The 18,139-nt window shown below is 54.7% G+C and overlaps 6 protein-coding genes across 6 annotated transcripts in view; 4 read left to right on the plus strand and 2 right to left on the minus strand.

The window, feature by feature from the left end:
* The window catches only part of GUITHDRAFT_115369 (hypothetical protein), a gene marked incomplete at both ends in the record, with an annotated part of 3,409 nt that extends 2,485 nt beyond the window's left edge, over positions 1–924 (plus strand). Inside the window, 5 exons of the mRNA XM_005825520.1 lie at positions 25–275; positions 322–534; positions 586–622; positions 741–864; positions 908–924. Of these exons, the coding sequence (XP_005825577.1) occupies positions 25–275; positions 322–534; positions 586–622; positions 741–864; positions 908–924 (642 nt within the window). The remainder of the gene's footprint in view (positions 1–24; positions 276–321; positions 535–585; positions 623–740; positions 865–907) is intronic.
* Positions 925–1,232: 308 nt separating this feature from the next.
* Positions 1,233–5,505, minus strand: GUITHDRAFT_115370 (hypothetical protein; the record flags this gene model as incomplete). Its single annotated transcript, XM_005825521.1, has 2 exons — positions 1,233–2,378; positions 2,425–5,505. 2 exons carry the CDS (start codon positions 5,503–5,505, stop codon positions 1,233–1,235), a joined length of 4,227 nt encoding a protein of 1,408 aa, XP_005825578.1.
* Positions 5,506–5,966: 461 nt separating this feature from the next.
* Positions 5,967–7,299, minus strand: GUITHDRAFT_154695 (hypothetical protein). Its single transcript, XM_005825522.1, has 7 exons — positions 7,235–7,299; positions 7,133–7,186; positions 6,984–7,071; positions 6,850–6,932; positions 6,721–6,784; positions 6,327–6,651; positions 5,967–6,278 (listed from the first exon to the last, which is right to left on the minus strand). The coding sequence occupies exons 2-7, from the start codon at positions 7,162–7,164 to the stop codon at positions 6,202–6,204; spliced, it is 669 nt and encodes a 222-aa protein (XP_005825579.1). The 5' UTR covers positions 7,165–7,186; positions 7,235–7,299; the 3' UTR covers positions 5,967–6,201.
* A 1,132-nt stretch (positions 7,300–8,431) lies between these two features.
* On the plus strand, positions 8,432–9,964 carry GUITHDRAFT_115372 (hypothetical protein; the record flags this gene model as incomplete). The annotated part of the gene is made up of 10 exons (XM_005825523.1): positions 8,432–8,441; positions 8,762–8,838; positions 8,903–8,962; positions 9,007–9,079; positions 9,215–9,264; positions 9,324–9,380; positions 9,428–9,503; positions 9,554–9,686; positions 9,755–9,860; positions 9,914–9,964. 10 exons carry the CDS (start codon positions 8,432–8,434, stop codon positions 9,962–9,964), a joined length of 693 nt encoding a protein of 230 aa, XP_005825580.1.
* A 1,043-nt stretch (positions 9,965–11,007) lies between these two features.
* Positions 11,008–14,959, plus strand: GUITHDRAFT_144191 (hypothetical protein; the record flags this gene model as incomplete). The annotated part of the gene is made up of 7 exons (XM_005825524.1): positions 11,008–11,049; positions 11,309–11,383; positions 11,433–13,985; positions 14,027–14,162; positions 14,210–14,289; positions 14,444–14,623; positions 14,768–14,959. The coding sequence occupies 7 exons, from the start codon at positions 11,008–11,010 to the stop codon at positions 14,957–14,959; spliced, it is 3,258 nt and encodes a 1,085-aa protein (XP_005825581.1).
* Positions 14,960–15,959: 1,000 nt separating this feature from the next.
* On the plus strand, positions 15,960–18,077 carry GUITHDRAFT_144192 (hypothetical protein; the record flags this gene model as incomplete). Its single annotated transcript, XM_005825525.1, has 11 exons — positions 15,960–16,436; positions 16,521–16,595; positions 16,639–16,724; positions 16,775–16,955; positions 17,000–17,053; positions 17,103–17,175; positions 17,336–17,508; positions 17,557–17,670; positions 17,723–17,836; positions 17,898–17,957; positions 18,000–18,077. The coding sequence occupies 11 exons, from the start codon at positions 15,960–15,962 to the stop codon at positions 18,075–18,077; spliced, it is 1,485 nt and encodes a 494-aa protein (XP_005825582.1).
* Between the last annotated feature and the right edge of the window lie 62 nt (positions 18,078–18,139).

Below are 18,139 nucleotides of genomic sequence, written 5' to 3' on the forward strand. Positions count from 1 at the left end.
GAGTCTTCTGATGATGAGAAGAAGGCTGAGGGATCGAGCGACACGTCGGAATCCTATCGACAATCCGAGGAGGAAGAGGAAGACGACGAGGAGAGGAAGACAGACAGTGCGGAGAGAGTGATGAAGGACAAGAGAAAGAAGGAGGAACAGGAGCAGGAGGAGGAGGAGGACAGGAAGGGGAGGAATGATGATAGTGATGATAAGGAGGAGGAGGAGGAGGAGGATGGGTGGGTTAACGATCAAAGCAAGGATCAGAAAGCTTCAGCATCGCAGAGGTGAAGTGGCTGGTGGACTTGACGTTGACGGCTGACGTGACCACAGGAGTGAATCCGACGACTCGTCCTCTCCTCCCTCCACTGACCGAGTCTCGTCTCGTCGTTCACTTGAGGGAGAGAAGGAGGAGGAGGGGGAGAAGGAGAAGGGAGAGGAAGGAGGAGGGGGCAAGAGAGAGGGAGACAGCAATGGCAGCCCTGCGGTCTCGGCTGAGGGCGAGAGGAGGGGAGAGGGAGGAGGAGGGCTCGACTCCTCCTTCAAGTAAGTTCTCCTCCTCTGATCCGATGACGGCTGCTGATACCTGCCTCTCAGCGAGTCCTCCCTGCTGGAACCAGCCGCTGTCAACATGGTGAGGATGGAGGAGGAGGAGACGGTGGCAGGAGGAGATGGAAGTTGGGCAGTGGGAGAAGAGAAAAGGGGAGGGGAGGGGGCGAGGAGGAGAGAACGGGAGGCTGATGGGGTCGCAGACTCGTCAGCCGTCTCCTCACACCCTGGAGATCGAGTCAACGTTGACTCGCCTGCGGAAGACCCGCGAGTCGGCGCTCAACTTTCAGAGCAGGACGCGGCAGGACCTCTCAAGGGCGCATCAAGGTAGGGCAGAAGTGCTTGCCCGGCTCTCATGACGTGCTGTTAGGACATCTCGGTAGATGATGGAGATGTGATGGCTATCTTGGAGGTTTGGTGAGATTGTAATTTAGAGTCAGAGACTTTAAGTTCTCGATCTGATTGAAGATTTCTTAACTTTTTACATGTCGCCTGGTGTTGTTACAGGGTGCTAATCGATCTTGATGATGTCTTCTTTTGTTTGTTTCTCATCCTTATCTCTTCACTTCTCGTTCTGATTCACTTGTTGCTTTCCTTTCTTCACATCTTGTCTTCATTTCTTCACATCTTGTCTTCATTTCTTCACATCTTGTCTTCATTTCTTCACATCTCAACACATTTCTTTACATCTGTTGTCAAGTCTTGCAGAACTCCTCGCACATGTCTGAGCATGAAGAGTTTGTCGTTTCAACGGGAGTAGGACATCTTGCCGAGCAGCATTCCATGCAGCTTCTATTGTCCCGCTGCTGCTCCTTCTCGCACTCATCGACGAAGGCTGGAGCGTCCACCAGCACGAACCCCAGCTCTGACGTAGCTGACTCGTTCCTCCCTCCTCCTCCTCCGCACTGCGTGACGAGTGAGATGGTCGTGAATCGTCGGAGCATGACGGGGAGGAGGCAGAGTAGCATGTGATCTGATACGATCGAGCTGTTGGCGCACTCCAGCCTCCTGTGAGCATCGATGGCGATGCTGAAGGGGAGCGGGGAGGAGGAGAAGCCTTGCCCGAGAAGAGTCAGAGTCTGTCCTCCTTTGCAGGACGGCCTGGAAGGCGTCAGGTGGAGGAGAGCAGGAGCGTACAGGTAGCGCTTCCTGAACGTCCTCGACAGTCCGTCGATGCTGATGCTCACATCCGCTAACCCGATCTCCCCAGCAGGAGCCCGGCAGGTCAGGATGGTCTCCCCCGACGCCCTGACTTGCTTCACCTCCACCTGAACACACGCCTTCCCTCCCACCTCCACCCGAATGTTCTCCTGCTCCCCGTCCAAGTTCTTCCCGAAGATGCTGATCTCCTGTCCTCGTCCTCCCATGGCAGCGCAAGGCCTCACCTTGCTGAGGATCGGGACTGCCCCTGACCCCGACGAGCCGCGGAGGACGGCGAGCGCCAGGTCCCCGTCCCTTCCCTTCCTCGCCGCTCCCTCCGCGCTGTCCCATCGGAGGGAGAACCGGGAGGAGAGGTAGTTTCCCACCAGGTCCACGTCTCTTGGCCGCAGGCATCCCATGTAGTCCTTGCTGGCTGCTGTCCCCGACGAGCATCGGTACAGCAGCATCTCCAGCACCTCCCCCTGCCACCCCCTCCTCCCTGCCGCAGCCCCTCCCTCCTCCACCTGCTCCCCAGCAGCGCCCAGGAACAAGTTCGACAGGACGAGGTCTGACAAGTTCCTGCTGGGCACCTGCAGGACGAGGTTCTGGGGCCGAAGCCCACCGACGTACTTGTAGTAGAAGCCCCTGCTGCCGTCCAGCACCTGCACCTCCACTTGCCAGCTCTCCCCCACCGTCACCTCCTGCTCCCACGGGTCAGCGATAGCTCGCGTGCTCACCAGCCCCTACCGACGACACGACGGCCCTCACGCACCGGTCGAGGTTCCCGGGCGTCGAGCCGTCCAGCTCGACTCCAGCTCCCGAGCTCTCCGTCAGGCACTTGCAGCTTCCCTTCCTCGCGACAAGCTGGGGAGCAGCTGAGTATCCGAACCCGGAGTCAACCACCTTCACGTGCGAGCTGGCGGTCACAGAGGAGGAGAGGAGGAGGAGGCGCATGCCCTGCCCGTGCCCCCCGACCCCGAACAGCTCCTCCCCCTCCCGGCATCCCACCAGCCGCCCAGGCCCCACGTCGACGCCGACGACGCGGGTGACGGACTGCTGGGACGTCACGCGGCGATGGGAGGAGAGGGAGAGGAGGAGGAGGCGAGCTGAGGTGCCGACCAGCCTCGCTCCATGCGCGATCTTGGGGACCATGACAGCTTCTCTAAGGGAAGAGCCGCAGGAGAGGGAGGGAGGGTGCTGGAACGAGTAGCCCTTCCCGTGATCCAGGATGCGAACGCTTGCGACGGCTCCGTCGTCGTCAACCTCACAGGTCGCCTCCAGCCCCTTCCCCGTGCAAGGAGCCTCGCACACAATCCTCATCCTCCCTTGCGCGTGTCCCATCCCTCCGTCCACAACCTCGACGGACGTGACTGTACCTTCCATCTTCCTCTCGCTGCCCTCGTAGACAATCTCCACCTCCACCGCCTCGTCGCATCCCCTCCCGTGCGACTTGGCGTCCAAGAAGAAAACCTCAACCACCTTCCCCTGGTCGTTCACCCGCGTCCTCCCCGCCAGCCCTTCCCCCCTCGACCCCTCCACCAGCCTCACCTCTCCCTCCACGTAGTTGACCCCTCCCTCCACCACCTCCATCGTCGTCACGCTCCCGAGCTGCGAGGTCGTGGAGCACTCGGAGACGTCGATCGTTCTTCCCCCACAGTCAGGCGGGTAGCGGATGGCGAGCTCGAGGTTCCGGTCAGTCGTCAGCGCCTCCTCCTCCACCACCTCGACGCTCGCGATGCCTCCGCCCTCGTTGCACGAGTAGCTTCCTCTCACTCCCGCGGCAGTCAGGAAGGAGCCCGAGGGGAGGAAGCCCTCTCCTGCCCTCACCACCTCCACCCGCCGCATGGAGGGGTCTGACATGCTGACCTCGTGATAGAGCGCGAGCTGAGAGCCGTTGGCGGGCGACATGGTGGCGTCAATGCCGGCATGCAGGAAGTCGACTGTGCGGGAGGAGGCGCTGAAGGAGAGCAGGGAGCTGGGCTCGTAGATGAAGTAGGAGTCGACCCCAGGTGTGACGTCGGCCGAAAGTTGCTGGTCGAGAGTTGCCAGTCTACCGTTGACGAGGCTGCTGTGAGGAGAGGCCCCGTAGTGAGAGACGCGACGAGTCTCGCCGTTGATGAGGAGCGTCTTGCCGGCGATGCTGCCAGCGAGTAGAGGAGAGGACGCGCTCAGAGTCAGGTAGCGCCTCCCGTGCGACACCGTCCGGATCACGAACTGACGGCCCTGCACGCTTGTCTCCTCGGGAAGACTTTGATTCAGTGTGACCGTCCCGTCCTCCTGCTGCTCTGTCACGGTTCTTGCGATGCGCTCGCCTCCTCCCAGCAAGATCTCCAGCACCATCCCGTTCAGCTCGTCTCCTCGCAACTTCTTCTCGAGCTGCAGCTTTAAGGTTGTGCTTCCCGCTTCCTCCTGCTGCAGGGTTCCTCGCAGCACTGTCTCGTGCTCTAGCACTCCCCTCGTCACTGGAGGGCGAGAGGGTTTGGTGACAGCAAAGAGGCAGAAGCTCGAGCGAGCATCGTCGGCGATGTCGTTGGCGTCAGAGGACGGCAGCTGCGTCTGCTCTCTGCTCCTCCTCCCTTCCTCCCATGGCTCATCCCCAACTTTGACGTCTCGCCTTCTCCTGTCGGCCTCCGAGAAATTCAGGAGGAAGCAGGAGGAGCTACCGGACATAGCGACGGAGAGCAGGAGGGAGTCTGGTCGCAGCAGAGAGTTGTTCGACACGAGCAACGTTGGCGGCTCCTCGAGCGTCCTGAACCGAGTTGACTCGTCCACCGGCCGGGAAACTTCCTCTACTATCGCCCAGCCCTCCTCTTCGTAGTGCACTACACGGCTCTCTTCCCAGTACCCCTCCCTCTCGAAGCTGATCCCTCGCCCCAGCACCTCCTCCTGCGTCCTCGCGCCGGGCTGGTGGATCTGAACCCGGAAGCGAGAGGTGACGTTAGGAGCACGGAGCACTCGCCCTGCAGAGGAGGGAAAGCTCAGGACCCGAGCTGCCGTCACAGTGAAAATCTTGTACGTCTCCTCCTGCTCGATCTCAAACTCGAAGGCCGAGGACAGGGAGAGTTTGTGCTCGCTCCTGCTGTACCTCACGATCGGTCGAGTGCTCTCTCGGACCTGCACACTCAACCCTACCAGGCTCTCCTCCTTCACCGGCAGACGTTCGCGAAGGATGAGATCGACTTGAGCCATGGCACTTGCTATCCTCCCAGCGAACAAGACATGGTAGGAAGCGCTTGTCCACTGCTTCAAGACTTGTTTCTCGGACACGGAGAACTCGCTATCAGAGGGCTTGTTCTTGTACTTGTTCTTTGACTTGTTCTTTGACTTGTTCCGATGGAATAAGTTGAATCTCTCGGTGATGGAGTATCCGTGCATGATCTTGTATCGAGTCACGTTGGCTTGCAGAGCTTCTGCAGCGAGGAAGGGCGAGTCGACCCAGACCTCTGCATCCCCGTCGTCCTGTACCTGCCGCTGACTCAGTCCCAGACCTCTAGCACAAGCGCTTCTCACATCCCCATCGCCATTGGCGTCACCTGTGTAGGCGGTTATGACCCTGCTCTCCCCTCCGATGATGATGGTGGCGCCCAGGTAAGCGTTCACGCTCCTCTCTGCCCTGCTGTCGAGCACGAGGCTCGTGGGCGATCGGATCCAAAGGATTTTCCCGCTTACAACCTGCATGGAGGGAGAAGGCTTGAGCCAGGCGGCGAGAGAGCAGGAGACGGAAGCATCGTAGAAGTCTCTCCTCGGGTCTCCATACTCCGTCATGATGCCCGCGCGGCTCCATGGCACGAGCAGCGCGAGCAGCGCGAGGGAGCGCCATGAAAGCATCCGGATCCGAAGGATGGAAGAATTCAACGACTCGTCAAACTAGTCAAAATCGAGTATGTGGGAGAGAGGGAGAGGGGGAGGGCCAGGGGTACCTATGCGAGAGGAGAGGGTCGTGGGAAGGGCAGAAACAGGACGAGAGAAGGACTAGAACAGACAGATGGGATAGAGAGAGAGGAGGATAGAGAGAGAGGAGGATAGAGAGAGAGGAGGATAGAGAGAGAGGAGGATAGAGAGAGAGGAGGATAGAGAGAGAGGAGGATAGAGAGAAGGAGAGGATAGAGAGAGAGGAGGATAGAGAGAGAGGAGGATAGAGAGAGAGGAGGATAGAGAGAAGGAGAGGATAGAGAGAAGGGAGGGGGGGGGGCTGGGGGGATTGAGAGTTGGAGATAGAAGGTGCAGTGAAGAGGGCAGAGCTTGCAAGAAATCTTGAATGGATGGAGAGATGATGGAATTTCAACACTGAGACTTTCTTGAATGTTCATTACTCTGTCGCTATTTCAACAGGGGAAAAGTACACGTGGGACGCTGAGGTAGCCTCATTATGACAAGAGGAGCAGACCCGGATTGAGAAAGGAGGAGATCAAGTATCCCATGTGAACACCCTCGCTCTTTTCTCGTCTCTCCCTCACGTCTTCACTTGCAACATCGTCCATGATTGTATTAGAAGCCGCTATCGCGCCATCAAGGGATTTCGTTTCACTTGCCTCCTCGCAAAGCTGCCAGTCGTCGTTCCAGTTCGTCCAAGGGCGGAGGGTCTTCTGTAGTTGACCCACCTGAGAGAGGATCAGGTAAGAAACAAACAGCAGGCGCGTCATGCTTGCCTTCTGTCTCGTCCAGATCAGGAGCGGACGGAGAGAAGGTCGGGGGCACGATCTGTCCCTTCACATGCTGCTTCGGATCCGGATCGCAATGGTGCTGGCAGGGCTGGTCGTAGGGAGGAGGAGGAGGAGGAGGAAGGCCCGGCTCTGCCTCTTTGGCCATCCCGTGACCGCAATGTGTACAAACGCCTCCGGCGGTTTGAGTATTGGGTGGAGGCCTGGACTGATTCCATCCATCCACCGCAGCTTTCACGTTCCCCTCCTCCCCGGATGCCCCACCGCTGACCTCATCGGCAGAGGGCACTGACGGCACGTACCCTTGAACCTGGAGGGGCGAGAAGACGGCAGGACATGTAAGTAAGGTGTTGAGTGAGCAGGTAGATCACAAGATAACCTCGAGCGGCAGCGATTCGTCGGTCCAGTTGATGTTGTACTGCTTCGCCACGGAAGAGAGAACATTGCTGAAGGAGCAGCCACACGATCATGATGGTCAGTGATGATCCCTTGCAGTACAAGCGAGCAGTACCTGACTTCTTGCTCTGTGGGACGTTTGTAACTCAAAAGATGTACGATTCGAATGTTTCGCCCTTCATTCTGAGGATCATCCACCTAGCATGGGGTCACACCAGTGCAATCGCGCATGTTGTGGTTGATGACCACCTTCATGGCCTCTTCGATTGCTTTGCGTCCGTATCTTGAAATGAATTGTTCCTTGACTTTTATCAATTCCTTGACATCCTCTCCAAGCCTGCAAATTAGAAGGAAAGGTTAACATCACGAGATTTCAAGTAGGAGCATCGATCTCTTGCCTTGGTGCCGCCCATATGAGTGTGAGAACCATTTCTTTGACGTCATCAGAAAGGCTTTTGAGCCATTCAGTTCGAGCAGGAGATAAAGCTTTCAACACTCACTGCTTTTCGCTCTCAACTAGTTGAAACCTCGCAAGCAACAGTTCACACTGCGACATCAGCCTATCCAAACCATCCGCATAAGCCTCTTCCCGCACAACCTAGAGAAAATTCACGTTCTGACCACTTTGGGTCAAAGATTTGCAGAAGGTTTACATTCTCCGCTTGAATACGTGCTTGCTCTTCTTTGTTTTGAAGCAGCAGATCTTTTATTCTTCGTTTAGCTCCGTCAATGTATTGCAGCTTCTTGTTCCGCACAAGCCTTTCGACACAAAGTCAAGAGCAGACACGCATGGATGATCGTCAATCAACTCACTGCATGCGCTGTATGGACAACTTGATGTTCGCTTTTGTTTTGGACTTGTCGAACCCGGAAAACAGAGAACCAATCATTATCTCAAGCCTAACATACTGGTGAATTCATTCCCACTCAACCAAAACAACAAGAAGATGTCATGACGACAAGTGCCATGATGAAGGAGGGAAACACAAGAATGATAAGAGACAAGAAAGAACGGCCAGGTCGATGCTACGGAAGAGATTTCGCCATAATGAACTCAGTTTTGTGAATTCAAACTTCCTCAAGATTCTTGCTTTCTACAGCTCATGCATTCTTGGTCTTTCCCCGTAATCACGCCCTCCTTACACCCCCTTCCTTTCTCCCCTCTCCTCCGGGTTCGCTTCCTTCTTCGCTAATCTGCCATGAATTTGTTTAGAGAGGTTTTCGCACGGTTTTGAGGTCTTATTTCCAGCCTGTTTTCAACATTTTGTCCTTCATAATTTGAAAATTTAAGATCACAAATCCAACTTTTCCACCAAGAGCCTGTCAAATTCTGAAGAGCAATCCAGGTGTAGCACAATTGTAACGGTTATTACTGTAACGATCTGAACGTTGTTCCGTAACGAACAAGGGTACCCGCCAGGGTGGGACCACACGCCTCGGGAAGGGGGTCATTCACAGTAGGATGTGGGGGTGGGGGTAAGGATCCTCCAAGGGTAGGTGGTGATTTGACATGATCATGAGGGGTGGTGCCTTGAAGTCGTGAATGGGTGGGTAGTATTATTTTCAAGAATTCACCACGGGTGGTATCAAGATGGGTGTAGTGTCACTATGAAGGATAGGGGTACTCTAGGTAGGTAAGGGTAGTTGTAATTGGGGTGGGAAAATTTTGAGGGGTGGGTGCTTCAAACCTCGCCGACATGGCGAACGGTAAGCTATGATGGAGGAGGCGAGGAGGAGAATGGGATGAAGAAGAAAGATCCAGCAGTGGTAGGAAGCGAATAATCACTGAGGTGGAAACGGATAGAAAGGTTAGGACAGATAGACGACGCTCTGATGTAGACTCATACGTGTCTATATGAGAGATTCAAGTTCGTATATGAGAAAATTTTGGGGATTGCACTGGAAAGGATTCGAAGTATGAAGATAAAAAGATAGCTGTGAAACTTACGAATATGTTCTCCTCATAGAAACACCTTCAGTCTCCATAATTTTGCCAAGTCTCACAACACTCATTGGGATTTGCACAGGTGTCCAAGAATTTTCAGCTCAAGCTGACCCACAGCGTTCCTGGACGTTGCAGGAGGAGAACGACTGGTTGCGAGCAGTAATATTCTGCATTTTCAATATTGAAGAGCAAAGATCCGCTCATGTTTTCGGTTTTATCCCAGGTTCTTCGGCTAGCAGAGGCGCATATCAAGCATGAGAAGGAGGAGCTGAAGTCTCTCAGAGTGAGGACTCTTGAAGAGGGGGTTTCATCTTACGCGCATGCAAGGTCGTCTTTGATAGGAGCAAGCAAGATGCTGAGCAGCATTACTTGGCATTGGAGGCAAGAGTTCGCGCAGCAGGTGTGTGATGTAGTTCTACACGATTTCTCGAGTGTTGTTGGTTTGACTACACGTAATTGTTTTCCCTCTTCATTCGAACACCTTTGACCTTGTCAATTTTGTTTTTCATCTTATCTGAACATGATTCTCCTACAGAGAAAGATAAGCAGGATTTTGAATTGAGGATCTTCCGGGAAAGAGAACAGGTAACAAGTGACTTGACTAAAACCACCATATCACAAAGGATGTGACATCTCGAAATCAGATTAGAAGTTTGGAGGCTTCGCTGAATGATCTCAGGGCAAGGAGCGTCAGGACTCAGGTTGCCTCTACCGACGAGTGACTTGTTTGAGCTAACTTGTGCGATAGGAACTTGTACAGAAAGCGTACTCGGATGAGCAGGGTTTCCTTGAGAACGTTAGGAAGCTCAAAGCTTCCTTTGCAGGTCCTTGTTGTGCATTACACTGATCAATATCGCTCACACATTGCCTACAGGCGAAAAAGCGCGTTTGGAACAAGAAGTGTCTAGAGTTCGGGCTTCTTTGATGCAGGCAGATTTGATTTCTTCTTGTACGACCCCTCATTCATCAAGTGCAGGAGAGGCAGATGAGGGAGGAGGCAGTCCAGCGTGAGAGTGCGACTCTTGCCAGGTCCAGCTTGCAGAGGTGGAGATTGTTCCTGACACTGCAGTTGCAGATACAGAGCGACAGAGAGTCAGAATCGTATGTCCGCAAGCTATCAACCTGCGCTTTCATCCAGCTTCTCGGGACAACCCACTCTCTCCTCGAGCCTCTCTGGACAGGTGAATTTCAAACAGGTTTTGGTTGACCTTCTCCCTAACCTGAGTTTCGCAAGCCTTCTTATTATGCGGCGGGTGCACTTCGATCCGAGCATCTGTACATGTGATCAACACGGCACTGCATGAAAAGTTGAAGTTTGCCAGTGCTTTTTCAGTTGTGAGCAAATGTCAATTGGGTGGGAGTGAGAACTAAAAGGTTGAACCGAATTTAAAAGCCGAAGCCTGTCACGTGTGGCACTTCGAATTCAGGACTACGTGGCCGGGCCGCGTAGCCCTGTAGTCAAGTTTCGAGGCTTACTCGGAACTTCGGAACTTAGTTCCGGCGTCACTGAGAGTCACTGAGTCACCTGCCGCCACGCGGCCCCCCGTCCCGTTGACTGACTGACTCAGTGAGCTCGTGGATGATTGGGCGGGCGGGCGACAACTTGCCACTCCGGGAGCCTGCCCGGCCGCACCGGATGATCCACCGTATCCGTTGATTCACCCTCCTTATGATGCCAGACCGCGAGTGACCGTCATGCTGAGTCCGATCACCTCCGAGGCAGCACTGGGGCACCCGGCGCACTTGCCAAGGGCACAGCTTTCAGTACGGTAAGGGGTAGGGTCATGATAAGGTACCCGGCTCTAGAAGGGGTCAAGTGGGTCAAGAGACGGGGTCATGGAAGTGACAAGTTACCATGTTGGTAATAACCCGGTGACCCGTGGTAGGGGGTAAAGAAGGGGTGTATATCCCTGGCATATGGGCTCGTGATAGGAGGTAGGGGTCCTTGAGGCAGAGCAAAGACGTGGGTGGGTTGTGCGGGGATGTGGGGATAGGGTTCAAAGGTCGTCGGAGCAGAGGAAAAATGCTGGGATGAAAGCATGGCGACGATGAGAAGAGGAATGAAGAGAGAAGATGAGTGAGGAAGAGGAATGAAGAGAGAAGATGAGTGAGGAAGAGGAATGAAGAGAGAAGATGAGACTAGAGAAGAGGAATTGATACTAGAAAGAAGAGAAGAGATATGGGAAGATGAATGATGGGAAGAGAGAAATGAAAAGAAAGAAATTGACGCCACAAACGAAGAAAGAAGAACGAAAAGAGAGAAAGGGAGAAAGAGAGTAGACTTGGGCGATGGCAGAGATCTACAATCAGAAACTTTGATGAACGAGAATGAATAGAGGAGCATGCAGGAAACTGCGACTTGGGCAGCAGGTACAGATTCTTGCTTGCAATCAGATCATTAAATTTCGACAAGGACAGACTGTACTTCAGCGTGATATGAGACTTGAAGTATGTTGACCTATTCTTCTGATTGATCTCTTGCGTTTGAAAGGAGGTGGGTGGAAGAAGAAGTTCGACCTCTGAGCTCGCTTGCCGTACGCTGCAAGGCCATGACAGTGTCAACAGGCATCACATCTTGTGATTGATTGAACCTGACATTTGGTCTGATCTAGCTTATATGCAATCTCAGTATCCCTTTGTGGGTATTGGTTGTGTAGTCGACAGAGACAACTATGGCAATGCAGTTGTGTCGGAGTTGATACAGGTGAGAGGCAGGAAGAGGTTTTTTTTGGTTCCTCCTCACTCCAAGTCAGGGCGGCCCTGCGGCGCTGAGTGGGCAGATCAATGCGGGTGACATCATCACAAGCATTGATGGGCAGGCGGTGGCCTCGATCAGGCCCGACAACCTTCCCAACTGGATGCTGGGAGAGTCTGGAACCATGATCAGTCTTGGTATCAAGAGCTTCAACTCGTCTCACTCGCGCATAGTCAAGTTGATCAGACAGCCCATTCAGGAATCCGGAAGGTCCTTCGCCTCTTTCAACCAGAATCTCGTCGGCATCGGGGCTGTCCTTGCATCGGACATCTACGGCAACCTGGTCGTCGCTCGGCTTCTCTATGGGGGTGCAGCAGCGTATTGCAAGCCCAACGATCTGTTTGGAGAAGACAAGCTGAAGAAAAACGACATTGTGGTCGCGATTGATGGAAGAGACGTGCGAGGACTGCAGCCCATCGATGTCCGCCCGATGCTGCTGGGTCCGGTGGGGACGAATGTCACGCTCCTGATCAAGAGGGCCAAGTATGAGCAGGCAGTGGAGATTGTGTTGCGAAGGCGCCCGCAGGTGATGCAGACTGAGGTGGTTCCGGTGATAGCGAACCAAGAGACTCTGAGGAAATCTGTCGCAAACATCCCGCACTCCCCCCCAAGGAAAGCTCAAGCTGTCGTTCCCAAGGAGCCTCCTCGCAACATTCACCCGTTCCCACAACAAGCGGTTGGCGCCCCTGTGCCGGATCAGCAGTTTCAGGTCATGCAGGAAGTCCCTCGGATGGAAGCGTTTGAGGATCAGCGAGGCAAGATGGTGAAGGTTGGTGTAGGCCTTGTGCTGAGGGAGAGAGCTGATGGGAGCCATACGGTCAAACGTCTCAAGCCAGGACAAGCAGCTGCACATTGCGGTCAGATCGAGCCTGGAGATCTCCTGACCCATGTAGATTCCCTGGACATTGCCAAGGGAGCTCCTTCATCGCTGCTTGCAGATCTGATTGCTGGCCCCCAAGGCAGCGTCGTGAACCTCACGTTCGAGAAGCCCGATGGAAGCAGGATCAGCATCAACCTTCTGAGAGGATCAGCCGATTATATCGCCGAAGTTCTTCGTCGAGAAGCCTCCAATAATGGGAGCGTGAATCAGTCTCCTCGTCTCGACAGTGGCAGGCAGGGGATGGAAGACATCCTTGCTGGAGCCGTCGGGGTCAGTTTGTCCCTAGATGAAGATTACGATACTCTCGTCACATCTCCCGAGCGCTTGCAAAGCTTCAACATCGAGTTCAAGTCGGATGTCGCCAACTCACTGACGGTACACCCACGACGCATCCAGCTTGTCGGCCTGCAGCGCTCGCAAGGGATCATCGTTGACCTCAACATCCTTGTCGACGACGAGGATCAGCGGACGCCGCAGCATCTCGCGGCTGAATTGGCGGCTCAGGTCGCCGACGCCAAGAGTCCGCTCAGGAACGCTAGCAGCACTGGGCTGGTGCGGCGGGCGGATGTGCATGTTGGACCCGTCTCTCCTCCCCCTAACGCTGCTGTTGTGTCGTCCCCGATTGTCAGTCAGAGTAACATGAAAGGAGTGGGGCTGGTGCTGCGCGAGAACGAGAACCGGCAGCAGGTGGTCCGCCGGCTGCTGCCTGATCAGGCAGCAGCCCAGAGCGGAATGATCCGCGCCGGAGACGTTTTGACGCATGTCAACGGCATCCTAGTTCAAGATGTCCCCGTGTCAAGTCTGATCCTCGGGCCCGAGGGCACGACCGTCTTCCTACGGTTTGTGAGGCCGGAAGAGGACGGCATCACCTACGACGTCGAGCTCATGCGAGGGACCCCACCCCACATGAACGGGGAAAGTTCGACAATGGAGAGTGTGAATGGCCTGAGGAAAGCTATGGCGCAGAAGGAGGCGAGGACTGGTGAGGGTACCAGCAAGGTCGGGCCCATGGCGCAGGCGGTCCCGCGAGTGATAGAGAAGCAGAGCAATTTCGAATCCGGAGTGACCAAGGAGGGAGTTCAGATCACTATCTCCCTCAAGAGCGACCCGCAACGATCTTGCGACGTCACGCTGCCTCAGACTTGGCCCGAGTTCCTGACCATCTCCTCGAAGCTGCTCAACACAGGTGAAGTGACTCGGGTATTCTCCATGGATGGAGTTCCGATCCTCGGGCTCCAGGACATCAACGCTGGAGACAGCCTCCTCATTCACTCGGCAGCGAAGGGACAGTTCGAGTCATGGTCATACGGGCTGGTGGTGAAGCGAAGGTACCTCCTGCGGGAGAAGTTGGGAGAGGGAGGGTTAGGAGTTGTCTGGTTAGCGATGGATAGCATAACAGGATTCGATGTCATCCTGAACGAGGAGGGAGATCAGAACGCGCTGGTAGTTCGCGATGCGATACTGATGGAAAAGGGCGTGGGGGCTGAGAGTGACAGGAGGAGGTTGCGAGAGGAGCGTTTCCTGCGCGAGATCAGCATCGTTGAGAACCTCAGGGATAAGCATGTCTGTGCAGCACTCGACCACGGGCTGCAGCAAGGAAGGATGTTTGTCGTGCTCGAATTCCTGCAGGGCCAGTCGCTTTCAGAGGCTCTCGCTGCTAAGGCTGTTCAGGTGACTCGCTACTGCGCCTGTCAATCTGCCCAGCTAATTAGGAGCAGGGAGAGGTGCTGACAGTCCAGCAAGTGCATCGTCTCGCTATTGAGCTGCTCCTGGGCCTGGAAATGGCCCACGAGAATGGCCTGCAGCACCTCAACGTCAACCCCGCAAACGTCTTCATCTCCAGCGACGGTCCAGCTCAGGCCGGGCTAGCGCGTCCACCTGACAATCACGCGCAGGTGTGAAGCTGCTGGGGCTCGGACTTGCCCTGTGGGAGCCAGAGATGATCCGAGACTCCTCCCTCCGCCTTCCGACAAAGGTGAACTGTTGAAGAGGCAGGAAGAGAAGGAGAGGGAAGGGGAGGAAGAGAAGAGGAAGGATGACGAACAAGAAGCAGAGGAGGGAGAGGGGGATTAGGAGGGGAAGCAGGAGAGGAGGAAGGGGGGGGGGGGGTGAGTTTAACGTAGCAGCAGGCGATGCCGCAGTACATGTCGCCCGAGCAGATCTCCGGGCACCTGACGGACCAGCGGTCGGACATCTTCTCTGTTGGGGTTCTCCTCTTCCAGTGCATATGCGGCAAGCTTCCCTTCAACGGCTCTGGTTTCGTCCAGATCGCCGAGTCCATCACCCAACATCAGATCGCAGATATCAAAGTCAGGCCTTCCCTCCCTCCCCCGATCTCCCCTTGAGCCTCTCCTGTCCTCTCCTGTCCTCTCCTCCTCTTTTCTTTTCATCCCTTCTCTCTTCTCCCCCCTCCTGACTTGGACCTCTGCCTCTCTGACCTCCTGATGAACCAGGAGTTCACAAGCTTTCCTGTCAGCCCCGATCTCAACCTCTGTGTGCTCAAGGCCCTCGCCAAGAACCCCGAGCAGAGGTCTACCCCTATGCCCGTCATCGTCTCGCTCAAAGTTACTTGCAGGTACAAGACGGTGAGGGAGATGCGAGAGGAGCTAGAGCGGATCGACCTTGAAGCAACCGCGATGATGTAGTACTGACGACATCAACCAGCGATGTTGCGCTTGAAGCACTAGCACACATTTTTTGAATTTCTCCCTCAGTATTTCAAAGCTTCTTTTTCACTCCTTTACTTCTCAATCGACCTCAGTGCCCTCTTCCTCTGATCAGGGTCTCCTCCTCTCCTGCTCGTTTCCTTTATCCCTGTCTCGTCTTGTCTCCTCTCCTCTCCTCTCCTCTCCTCTCCTCTCCTCTCCTCTCCTCTCCTCTCCTCTCCTCTCCTCTCCTCTCCTCTCCTCTCCTCTCCTCTCCTCTCCTCTCCTCTCCTCTCCTCTCCTCTCCTCTCCTCCCCTCCCCTCCCCTCCCCTCCCCTCCTCCCCTCCTCCTCTCCTCTCCTCTCCTCTCCTCTCCTCTCCTCTCCACTTGCTCTGAACTCGATGCGCTCTTTCAAGCAGCTCGGTTCCAAGTAGCGGTACAGGTGACTCTCGTAGTTCTTCTGTCTTGCGCTATGAATTGAGATTGAAATAGTTTATCAAGTGCCTCAAAGTAATTCCTATGTAAATGATTGAGGCGGGCTTTAATTATCTACCCTGAGACCTTTGGGCTAAAATAGTTTACTTGTCAAACGCTTCTTGACGAGGAGGTAGAGGGCGAAAGGAGCGAGTGAGGCAAGAGGAGTGAGGAGAGGAGAGGAGAGGAGAGGAGAGGAGAGGAGAGGAGAGGAGAGGAGAGGAGAGGAGAGGAGAGGAGAGGAGAGGAGAGGAGAGGAGAGGAGAGGAGAGGAGAGGAGAGGAGAGGAGAGGAGAGGAGAGGAGAGGAGAGGAGAGGAGAGGAGAGGAGAGGAGAGGAGAGGAGGAGGAAAAGGACAGATGGAGTCAGTGAAGGTGTGATAAAGTGAAGAGAGTTTTAGAGACGGATGAATAGGATGTCTTTGCCCAAAACATTGCATGCAGTGAGAGTTTGCGCGAGTTAGGAGGGGAAGGTGAGTATACGTAGACGGATAGGCATTGGAGGACGAAGCAACTGCAAAGAAAGATGACCATGAGATCGGATGTACTGCTACCAATGCTTGCTGTAACAATGCACCTGCTCGTCGGAGCACAGTACGTGTCAGGAACAGGGTTGTGCGACCCTTGTCCGAGGGACTCGAATCAAACTTGTGTGTGTCCTCTCGACCAGCTCCTCCTCGATGGCTTGTGCTGCGACTGCAGCTCCTCCTCAACAGCCATGCTCCAGCCTGCCCTGGAGGTCCAGGGACAAGGCAACAACATCTCTCTTGTCATCAGCGTTTGGAACGTCTCCAACCATCCGGCAGTCAAGTGCGGAGGAAGTGACGCCTTGTGCGAGCCCTTCAGCGTCTTCTACACGCTTGACGGCAGCACACCGCAAGCCAGCAGCTTCATCGCATGCGCGGATGGAGGATGGCAGGGCGATAGATGCATGAGTACCTGGCAAGACGTGACGCTCAGGATGTGGGCCAGTGTGACTCTACGAGTGATTGTGATCAAGCAGGTAAGTTGCTATGTGCTCCTGCTCCTGCTCCTCTCTCCCTCCTACTCTCCCTCTTCCGCTTCCTCTGTGCTGAGCTGATTGAAGGGGCTGAATCCGGACACGTGCATGGCGTATGACTTCACGAGTAGAAGAACCTGCGACTCGCCATGGGAGAAGACGGTGAAGAAATTAGGAGGTTGAGCGTTCAGTGACTTGACCACAGCAAGACATCGCATTGAGCATCGAGAGTCCGTTGATCGCTGTCAACCAATCGTCCGACGGGTTTGGTCCCAAGTTGGTGACCATAAGGTGACATGTATCTGTATGCTCGCATGCGCTGACCTAGCTTGTCCCTCCAGCACCAACATCCCTCATGAGGAGCTGGCGAGATTCAATGTGAGGGAGTTCTTGTTTGAGCTTGTGCTAACATTCTACCCCAAGCTCGCTATCAAGTACAAAATTTGCGACAGACAGATCCTACAAGACAACGAGCTCGATTGCCGTACCAGCACGGACGATACTATTTACTCCCTCGACATGGTTCGTGTGGCTGATTGGTTGCTTCTCCCATGATCTCCTCTCAGGAATTCATTGACGTCATGGTATGGAAGAAGCGCATTCAATGGACTTCGTATACAGTGAGTGCTTTGAGGAGGCGGGCTCGGGTAACGTCTCATGCGACTGCAGGAGCCGTTCAGGTTGACATCAACCGCGACAGTCTTGACCTTCATTGCGCATCAGGGCGGCTATGGCAGCTCAAGTGAGAAGCTCGTTCCTGCCAAGTCTTTATCGCACTGACTTGTCTTGTCTTGTCTTGTCTTGTCTTGTCTTGTCTTGTCTTGTCTTGTCTTGTCTTGTCTTGTCTTGTCTTGTCTTGTTGTATCTTGTCTGGCCTGGCCTGGTCTGCTCTTGTCGTGCAGTCTCCTCGCAAGTTGTTATCGTTCGCAACCTCGTCATATCCGACCCTCCTCCTGCTCGTCCGCTACCCCTTGGCTCCATCATATCCTTAACTTGCCAAGATCCACACACCAAGTTCTTTGAGTTCTCCATGCACACTCGTTCTGTGGCATCTTCCAGCTCAATCTCCAACAAGGTGGGAGGATGGTGGGAAGTTTGCGCTCCTCCTCACCTCTCCGTCAAGGCTATGCAGACCGTCGACTGCGTGCCCGGCGCGACCCCTCGGGTTGAGTTTCCGTTACCCTTCGTCGCGGATATGAACCTCACAGTCAAGGCGACGGATGCCCAGGGGAACGAGGTCTGTTGACTTGTTCTTTCTCACCCAACAGGTTTGATGGTCTTGATGACAGACGTGCGAGCAAACATTCTTCGAGTTCAAAAGTCCGGCGATCCAAGACAGGAACAACGACTTTTGTCCTCCCTTCTCGTCGTCAGTCAGATCGGCTCTCGTGTCTGAGTTCCAGGTGGAGTCCAGGAGGCGCGGGTCTTGCCAGGTAGACATTCTTGTGACGACTTTCTTCTCAGCAAGTGGGCAAGAGCCTTGAGAGCCTGAGAGGAGAAAACGACGTCAGATCCTTCATACAGGTGAATGGCTGCTGGAGGAGACGTCGATAACCTGTTGGACAGGTTATGATCCGCAAGCAGATCTTGAATGAGACGCAAGGCTGCGAGCTGCTGCAGTTGAGAGGGTTCAGATGTTGGTAAGCTCGTTGTTAACAACAAACACTTGCGAAACATGCGGACAATATGCACAGACATGCCAGCGA

Source organism: Guillardia theta, assembly GCF_000315625.1.
Source record: "Guillardia theta CCMP2712 unplaced genomic scaffold GUITHscaffold_83, whole genome shotgun sequence".
In the NCBI taxonomy this organism is placed as follows: Eukaryota; class Cryptophyceae; order Pyrenomonadales; family Geminigeraceae; genus Guillardia; species Guillardia theta.